The sequence below is a fragment of the Hibiscus syriacus genome, unplaced genomic scaffold (genome assembly GCF_006381635.1).
Source record: "Hibiscus syriacus cultivar Baekdansim isolate YM2019G1 unplaced genomic scaffold, ASM638163v2 tig00110678_pilon, whole genome shotgun sequence".
Classification (NCBI taxonomy): Eukaryota; Viridiplantae; Streptophyta; class Magnoliopsida; order Malvales; family Malvaceae; genus Hibiscus; species Hibiscus syriacus.
Window position 1 is genome coordinate 1183786 of NW_024062822.1, and position 9306 is coordinate 1193091.

A 9306-nucleotide genomic window follows, 5' to 3' on the forward strand; every position below is an offset into this window, starting at 1 on the left:
TCGTCATAGCCGAATAGTCACCCGTCCGTCATCACCTCATTGATCAATCGTCGTCTTTACCGTCACCCAAAATCCCCAAAATCTAAATCCTTAATTCAAAATTTCAATTTCTCCACTCAAACGGTCGTTGACCATCTCCATCCATTATCTTCATCGTCGAACAATTGAGTTCTGATTGGAATTGCACGATGGTTCGAATGGTGGTGGCAGTGTGACTTATGGATGTCAGAATCGACGAAGAACGACGACAGTATTCGACGAACCTTTGAACACTTCTCTATGAAAAATGATGGCATATTATGATGAAAGATCAATGGGACTTTCATTGGGTTGACGTAGGTGCTGATGACGGTGGTGGTGACGATCACCTCTGGTTGACCGACGGTTATAGAAGGGGAAGGGAGAAGGGGGAGATTCTTTTTTACAAAAAATATTTTTATTTTTTATTTTTTAAATAAATTCTTAAAATTATCAGAATGTGACATGTGTCACTTAACGGGAATTTTTAACGACGGTTAATGTTCGGGTACCTAAAAATATAAAGTTTGAAACATTAGACACGTATTTTTAGTGAAAAATTCTTTAGGCACTAAAACATTTTTCGAGACATAATTCGGACACTTATTTTTGTATTAAGCCTAAAATATAACACGTTACTTCTGATTACTGTAATATTTAAAAAGTAATTTTCTGACTGTTTAAATTTCACATATTTTTATTGTTTTAATTTTCTATTGTAATGGTTTATCCCTATGATCTTTTCTATAAATAATAACGTTTGATTCATTGGTGTATGCACTAAAAATGGATTTTGTATCCTTCCTTTCTCCTTCAAAGTTCTCACTGTTATTGCTTCGGTTTAGTTTTTTTTCCCCAAGGCCCAAACTTTTTTATTGAAGTTGACTTTAAAGTTTGGGGCATTAATCGACTTGAAACAAATTTTTAAGCAAGATCCAAACGTTTCCAGATCATTATGCATGATGCCTTCTTGAGATAGAACCAAGTTTAAGTTAGTTTTTAAACACATTTTGAAACGTCTTAATTGGACATCGAAAACTCAAGATAAGACAAAACCTGTAGAAAATTGAGTACGGTTCCAATACGAAAATTTTGTTCAAAGAGAACAACAATAAAAGGGAAATTTTGTTTCAAAGGTATTTTTGTTCAATGTCATTCAATGTATTATAATATGAAGATAAGAGCACTAAAAGAAGAATTTTTGTTCAATGGTTTTTTTTCTTCCTGTTTAGTGTGTGTTCTTATTGTTTAGATCACTTGGCCACTGCTTTTTTTTTTTTAATTCAATCGTTGAGAGAACCAGTGAAATAAGAAAAAGACTTTAAAATAAATTTTCATAGACCTAGTCTTTTTTAAGGGTTTTCAATAAAAATCAGTGGAAGATCTTGAATTAAAAGTTTATTCTTTTAGTTTATTTTTTTTTAAAATTATATTTTGTATTTGATTAAATGACCCAATGACTCGATTCAAATTCTTATAAAATTTGAGGGCTTTCACATGGGTAGGAAATAATTACAGACATCACCCAATGATATTTTTTAGATTTGATATATTTTCAGATTCTTTCTAAAATTAACTTTTATTTAACTTTTTCCTATTCTTTAGGTTAACATTCTAGAAATACATTTTATTTTTAAACTTTTTTCTTCATACTTATGATACATTTATTTATATGCTCTATCGTTTCATTAAATCTGTCTACTGTTGATTTTTTTTAGTCAATTTTTTGAGTTTGACTCATTATTATTTAAATTTAATAATGATAAAATATGAAAAATATATATTTAAAAACTTTAAATCAAATAGTTTTCAAATACATATTTTATAAAATTTAATTGTTTAAATTATTTAAAATAATCAAGGTCAAAATTTAAAATTTTTTGACTTTTTAAAAGTCAATAATAAACACTTTTAATGGGATGGAAGAGAATTAAATATATCTTATTTATTTATTATTGCATGCTTTATAAATTTCCCTTTTTATTTTAATTTCAGTATTGGCATACCTTCTCGTTTACATTTTATATTATTTTCTTTGTTGTATTACCCGTAATCTTTTTTGCCTCACTTCTACAGATTAGATATAATTTTTACTTTTTTTTACATCCCTAATTTTCTTAATTTTACAATGGTAAGTAATTGTGTTGGTACCAAAAGGATAATGTGAGGGTGCTTATTCTTACTCACATATAATCGACTTCAAAATCCTTTTAAATGTAAATAAAGAAATATTGTACTAGTTTTTAGATATGTTCATTTTACAATTATATCAATTATAATAAAACCGTATAAGTTAAGGTGATTACAAAGTAGTATTTGTTCTAAATATTCTCAACCATTTTGACAATGAATATTCAATCATCCTACTGTAATCGTTAGTGCTTGACCTCTAGAAATAATAATAATTCCTTTAAATGCTTACTATTGATTTTGATGTTTAACGGCCGACTTGCATGATCGATGCTCTCTTTGATTCCGTCGGGAGGCGTTCAATCCTAGAAATGGAACAATGAAAGATGGGTGGTTTATAATTACACTTTTTTTTTTTGCTTATATAGAACAATAATACTCGTCTTTTAGGTATGGCGTTTTTGTTTTATAGTAAATTTTAGATGTTATTTGAGAAATTGGGAAACAGAGACTACTAGAACACACTGAAAACGACAATAAAGTTGACGTAGCCGCAAATAATTTTGAGATAAATTGGCAAAAAGGATTCCAAAGGGAAGCCGTTGAAGTTAAGAGACTGAAGCAAAAGAGATGGAGAAGAAGAAAGAGGGTCATTTCGTGCTAGTTCATGGAGCCTGCCATGGAGCTTGGTGCTGGTATAAAGTGATAGCTCAGCTCAAATCAATGGGCCATAAGGTTACAGCTTTGGACATGGCTGGTTCCGGTGTTCATCCGAAGCAAGTTCACGAGATTCACTCGTTTTCCGATTACTTCGAACCGTTGATGACCTTCATGGCGTCTCTAAAACCAGAAGAGAAGGTGATTCTAGTGGGTCACAGTTTTGGTGGGTATAGCATAGCAACTGCCATGGAACGATTCCATGAACAAGTTGCAGTTGCAGTATTCGCCACTGCTTTCATGCCTAGTCCAAATCTCCCTTATCTAACTCTTTCTCAACAGGTACATGCTCTTCTGCACTTCTTAATATAAAATCATGAGTTCCGCTCCTAATAACCGTTGTTTTTTTCTCTCGGACAGTTCGATGAAACAATGGATTCCGACAAGACCATGGACACAGAGTATGTGTTCCCCAATGGAACAGATAAGCCTCCAACATCAGGACTATTGGGGCCTAATTTCATGGCAACCAAGTTATACCAGTTATCCCCACCTGAGGCAAGAGTTCTCAAATTCAATCAACACCCTTCATCATTAACATATTTCTTTTCACTTATTAAACTCTCCATTGAGCAGGATTTAGCGCTGGCACTGACTTTGGTCAGGCATGTTGGTCTCTTCCATGATGAAGAATCAATCAAGGCTGTTGCAGTAACCAACGAGAAATATGGATCGGTTCATCGAGTTTTTTTCGTGTGCTGCAAAGATTATGTTATTAAAGAAGAATACCAGAGGTGGATGATCAAAAACAATCCACCCGATGAGGTGAAGTCAATTTCGGATTCGGATCATATGGTCATGTTTTCGAACCCCATCGACCTGTGCTCTTGCCTTCAAGAAATTGCGGACAAATATACCTGAGGAAGCCATCGATGGCTACTCTCAATACTTGGAATTGGCTTTTAGTTTACTGTTTAAGTCTTCTTGAAGGGAAACAGCTTAAATAAAATGTCAAACTTCCACTGTTTTACAATAGCTGGCGATCTGCAAGTTTCTCTGCAATCTTAAATTGCTAATCTTACACAGAAGTTGGAAAATTTCTAATACCTTAAGCCATAAATAAAAGTGGTTGTCGTTTTCACTGTGTATAAAAAATAATTCCATGATTTGTCATGCCACTACTACACTATACTACGATAGATTCATGGTGGATTTTATTAATTAAAATGCCATCTTGTCAACGTGCAATACCGTATGAAAAAAAATTAAGCATATCTGTTTGCAATGTCCAAGAGAATGTGAGGAAGTTGTTTGGTTTTGGAGAACATAGGCATATGATCGGCACCAGCGATCTCCATCACAGCTCGAGGGGGATTGTTGCTGATCATTCAGCGTTGGTGTTCCAAGTACATCGCTTTATCCTCCTCGCAAACTACAAAAACCCTCGTCACTGTTCCATACCCTTGTTCCGAGAATTTCTTCGCCTTGGACAAATCATGTTCGTACAATGATCCTGGCCTCACCAGCGTTTTCGCCAGTTCCAGGTCCTTCAGGAAAAGGAAAATACTCATCAGTTTCTTTTATTTTATGTTATGCCTTCGGAAAGTTAATTTTATTTTTCTAAATAGATTTTCTCTCGTTGCCTACTAAGATCATCTCTATAGATATGTGTTGGAAACAAAAAATCCTCAATGAGATTTTCGACAAGAAATTTAAAATTTATCAGAACAAATATATAAACTGACAATTGTGTTTATATACTCTATTTTACTAGCTTATGCATAACAATTGACTCTAGACATGACAGTTACTCTAATGATAGGAAAAAAAGTCCTCTTTCTAGAACTACTTCTACTTTGACGTAGATTCCGTTCAACTTTTCTGTCACATATGTATCACTAAAATTATTGATCAATTATCGTCAGATCACCAACTATAACTCTTCATTCAAATTAAGAAGGATTAATTACACTGATACAATCAGTCTATTCCTGTCAATAACTTACATGGGAAATATGTTTGGTATAATATCAAGATTAGTTCCCAACATTTATTAAAATGGTCACTTTAATCATTATCTTTTATAGCATTTTAGCCCTAACATTTTATTTTGCAGTAAAAAGACCCATAACCATTAATGTTATAAAATATGAGTTTTTTTTAACCTAAAATGAAATATTGAGGGTTAAAATGCTCTAAAAAAATAATGAGAGCCAAAATAACTATTCGGTTAAATCTTAGGAGCATTTATGTTCTAAAATGGAACGTTGGGAGCCAAAATACTAAAAAAATAATATAGACCAAAATAATTATTCAGTTAAATGTTAACGACATTTTTGTTCTAAAATAAAACGTTAGAATCCAAAATGTAGAACACAAATGAGTAAGTCCAATTGGAATCATGCGATGTTAAATTCTCCCAAACAATATCAGAAGTTTAAATCCTACTATTGTGAATGAAAAGGTTAAAATGGCTGCCTCTACAATAAAATCCTATAGTACCCTATCCAGATTAGTCGACTAATAAATTAAGCAATAGATCCTATACTAATGGTTATAAACAAAACAAATGATTTTTTCCATATAAGGTGACAAATTATATTTATTTTGGAAAATACTATTGTTCACCCATAGAGTAGGTGACACATTCCAGTATCATACAACATAAAAACATGACATGAGTCCAACGCTCTTAAACATGGAAACGATATAACATACACAAATTATATTTATTAAAAAATTACTATTGTTCACCCATAGAGTTCCTTGTAAGTAATAGTGTTATACAGTCAATAATGATGGCATCTTAAGAAAGTAAAAAAATAAGGATAATAGATGGCATATGATATTTACAAGCTGATGGATTCAGTTTTGCACCATGCTATTATACCTTCAGATATTAAAATCCAGCTTGTTTGCCTCGTTAGCTTTCGTCTGATCATCACTTTGCTTTGTTACAAATTCTATTTTAAGAATATCTCAAGTATAGGAACAGTTTTTTACCCGAGTTGAAAACGCTTGCCCAGTCCAATAATCAGCTGAGCATGGTTGGATGCCCGCTGTGGAGCATCCTCTTGATCATGTCCATTCCGAACGCAGAATCTGATGAACTGAGTAATGGCAGCAGAATATTAACTCACCATTTCTAAACATGTTCCTCATTGAAAATTCCTAACAAACAGAGATGAGAATGGCAACAACAGTTCATCAAACAAAGGCAAGGAAATGGGCGCCAGTCAATAGATCCTAGTCTATTTGATCAATTTTGACGATAGCTATGTTTTGCTTAGTTCAAATATCTCGGTCAGGAAAATGTCAATCAACATAAAGCGACTAGTTCCAGTTACAACCTAACTTCTTAACCATAATAAATCGTCCAAATTTCTACATCATCATAGCTAGCTGATAAAAACACTTAGAATACGATACCATTTCAATTCAATCAAAAAGAAAAGCAAGCAACATTCCAGACCTCCATTATAGATATAATACTTTATCTTCTCTTTCTTGTATTAAAAGACATGACAAACATCTTACATCCATCACAGTTCACAAGTGAGAACTTGTCACACTGGAATCAAATGGTCGGATACTCGAAGCTAGACAGACAAATGTTTTCTTGTTGGAAAGCAGGCTTCTAGTTTCCAAAAAAAAAAAATCTTATGATGCATTCTGATCCCATTGAAAGTGGACAAATACTATTAACGGTTTACTCAATCAAGCCAAAAGCCACCCAAATGTAAGTACTACAACGCGTACTCTGTAACAGATGACAATAGGGATAAATATACTTAATGTTAGAAAGTAAGTTTTACTAGATTCAGGAAGAATCTCACTGATACTTTATTCATAATTTGAGTTCGAATCTACTTTCAGATTCATCCATTAAAATTTTTAAGCATTCATCATTAGGCCGGTCATTTATTTCACAAACTTCTTAGACATCAACTCTTTGGACTTTCCAACTTGATGTTTCACAAAAGAAGATTTTGACAAGAAACACAAAAGCTCTGGTGCAAAAGAGCAGAACAAATAACAATGCAACTTTTCACTACCATAATTCATGTCACACCAAACCTGAAAAAAGAAAATTTAATGAAGAGAGGGCTGACCTTGGTATGGTAATTTCATATGGAAAATAGATAGCACCCTCGGATATAGGGGGCACATGGTCCTTCTTCTCATTAACAAACTTTATTATTTGAAACAGAACCTCTCGAAGAGATGCTTCAACCATTGCTCTGCGAGAACTTTTCTCCTCAGTAGCACTCTCTATATCGATGAACATTATCAATCATTGAGAAAGAAGAAAACAACTTAGTTTCCAAAGAAAGTAAAAACAATATACAATTCTTTCTAAAGTTAAGGGCATAAGCATGGGTGTACCTACGGGGTCAACAACCACTTTGGTATGATGAGATTTGCTCGAATGGTGTTTAGGGTGTTGAGTCACATTCAAATCGACATACCACTGCTCCCAATACAAACGCTCAGTTTTGTTAGTGAACCAAGATGGCTGCTTGCTTTTTACCTCATAAAACGATAAGCATATCTGCACCACAAGAACTCATATTTGAAACAAGATGCATGCTAAAATGTAAAAGGCGATGACCGTACATTACGGAACATAAGCAAATATAAAACATAAACGTAAAATAAGAGTCAAGGTTACTATATTCAAAATGAGATTGCAAACTATAACTTTAGAGATACAGACCTGACTTTTCTTATTGGGATGTTTTTCCAACCAACTTATGAAATGGTCAATCTTCTCGTCTATTTTCTTCTCAAGTTCCACATCCCCACATTGCACCTACTTATCACAAGTGTGAATTTGGAGAACATGCAAAAACAAAGATTTCAAACTCCAGTGAAAAATCAGGAAACAAATGCAGTAATTTTGATCGGAAAAGTAGAACTGAAAACAAAAATTACTCACATAAGTAATTTCAAAAAGCTCCAAATCAACATCTTTGGGCCGAACTAGGCCTAATGCTCCATGAAACAATGTTGTATGTAAAATGCCTGCCATCATGAATTTAATAGGAAGAAAAAGAATATTTAACAGCGTAAATTAATCAAGGGGAAAAACACTAGAAACAGAGTGGAAAAAACGTTCGATAAACAAAATTAATTATTAAAAATAGGAAAATGTAGAAATTGAACAGTGAACTTACAACGCAAAACTTCTCGTATTTCGAAATGCTCCACTTCCTAAGTAGAATTTTGTTAAAATTAGCGAAAAGTAAAGGAAAATTACAATCAGAAGCATAAACAGTACATTCAATTTGTAACATTGAAAGAAACAGTAAAGAAAAAATTTTGATTACCAGTTCTTTGAGTTGACAGACTTCGTAATTCATGATGATAGTTTCAAGAGGAAAAAAAACAAAACAAACAACTAGAAAACAAAATTAAATTAGAGAAAGATGGATCGATGAAACCCTAGATCTCGATCGTAGACTTTGATGAATTGCGATTTTTTAATCGATGAGAGTCCTACTTTGTTTAAGCTTGGAAAAATATTCTCCCCTCCCATTCTTTCCTGGTGTTTGGATAATATAATAAGGCTAAACTACAGAATTAGTCACTTGATTTTAGGTCTTGTCTCGTTTTGGTCATTAATCTATAAAATGTTTCAACTTTGTCAAACTTTTTCCAATTAATTTTTTGGGCAAATTTTTTTCAATAATGTTACTTAAAAAATGATCGAATAATAAGATATTGAGATTATTTCTTCAGATAAGTAATTTGATACAGTAACGTGAGAGTTGTATGGTGGTTCATGTTATTAGGGGTGAGTAAAACTCGACTCAATTTAAAAATCTGATTTTTTTTACTACACTCAAATTAACTTCGAGTTGTAATTTCATAAACTCAACTCGAAAAAATTTCGAGTTAAAACCTAGTTATAAAATACAACTTGAATAACTCAAAAATTTTAGTAATTTGTGTATTGATTTTCAAGTTTGAGTTGAGTATCTCGATTTTGTATCATAAATGTATATTACATATGAAAAAAAATATGAAGAAGTATGCATGTATTGTATATAGTTATAAAAATATTTAAATTGGAATCAAATAATATCGTAATATTATAAATATTTATAATTAAATTTAAATAGAAACTCGAAAATATGATTCGACTCGACTCGAATTTTATAAACTCAACTCAACTCAACTCGAAAAAATTTCAAGTCAAGTTCGATTTGTAAAATAATTGTAAAATAATACTTATCAACTCGAATAACTCAAAACTTTTTGACTCGATTCGATCGAACTCTCACTCCTACATGCGATCAAGCTTGGACGCCACCAACTCAGTGCGTCTTCAGTTGAGTGTATGGGAGATACTAGGACCGCAATGCGTCTCCCAATTGCTCCTGCTGTGACCCGTGAGTCTGCTGCCTGCACCCTACATGAACCTGTTACCCGTGAGCCTGCTGCCTGCATACATGACGCTGCATTACAGCAATAATGGTAGCATTATTTGTAACCACA

At 32.8% G+C, this 9306-nt stretch overlaps 2 protein-coding genes across 3 annotated transcripts; one reads left to right on the top strand and one right to left on the bottom strand.

Moving 5' to 3' along the window:
* The first annotated feature begins 2746 nt into the window (after positions 1–2746).
* Positions 2747–3836, top strand: LOC120138095 (methylesterase 10-like). The gene is made up of 3 exons (XM_039153689.1): positions 2747–3147; positions 3226–3363; positions 3442–3836. The coding sequence occupies exons 1-3, from the start codon at positions 2779–2781 to the stop codon at positions 3724–3726; spliced, it is 792 nt and encodes a 263-aa protein (XP_039009620.1). The 5' UTR covers positions 2747–2778; the 3' UTR covers positions 3727–3836.
* Positions 3837–5667: 1831 nt separating this feature from the next.
* LOC120138096 (autophagy-related protein 101-like) lies at positions 5668–8323 on the bottom strand. 2 transcript variants are annotated; one of them, XM_039153691.1, is made up of 7 exons: positions 8136–8323; positions 7983–8019; positions 7745–7830; positions 7523–7618; positions 7192–7357; positions 6918–7077; positions 5668–5976 (listed from the first exon to the last, which is right to left on the bottom strand). In XM_039153691.1, the coding sequence occupies exons 1-7, from the start codon at positions 8166–8168 to the stop codon at positions 5964–5966; spliced, it is 591 nt and encodes a 196-aa protein (XP_039009622.1). In that variant the 5' UTR covers positions 8169–8323; the 3' UTR covers positions 5668–5963. The 2 variants fall into 2 exon arrangements, with proteins under 2 accessions (XP_039009622.1, XP_039009621.1); XM_039153690.1 differs by having other exon boundaries at positions 5668–5915; positions 8136–8315.
* Positions 8324–9306: the final 983 nt, after the last annotated feature.

Excerpts from the sequence above, each read along its gene's own strand:
- LOC120138096 (XM_039153690.1), bottom strand. The coding sequence starts at position 8,168 with ATGAATTACGAAGTCTGTCAACTCAAAGAACTG. Across the intron at positions 7,078-7,191 it reads AGTGGTTGTTGACCCCGTAG|AGAGTGCTACTGAGGAGAAA; the intron begins GTACACCCATGC and ends TCATCGATATAG. Across the intron at positions 5,916-6,917 it reads TATGAAATTACCATACCAAG|TTCATCAGATTCTGCGTTCG; the intron begins GTCAGCCCTCTC and ends GCCATTACTCAG.
- LOC120138095 (XM_039153689.1), top strand. The coding sequence starts at position 2,779 with ATGGAGAAGAAGAAAGAGGGTCATTTCGTGCTAGTTCATGGAGCCTGC. Across the intron at positions 3,148-3,225 it reads ATCTAACTCTTTCTCAACAG|TTCGATGAAACAATGGATTC; the intron begins GTACATGCTCTT and ends TCTCTCGGACAG. Across the intron at positions 3,364-3,441 it reads ACCAGTTATCCCCACCTGAG|GATTTAGCGCTGGCACTGAC; the intron begins GCAAGAGTTCTC and ends TCCATTGAGCAG.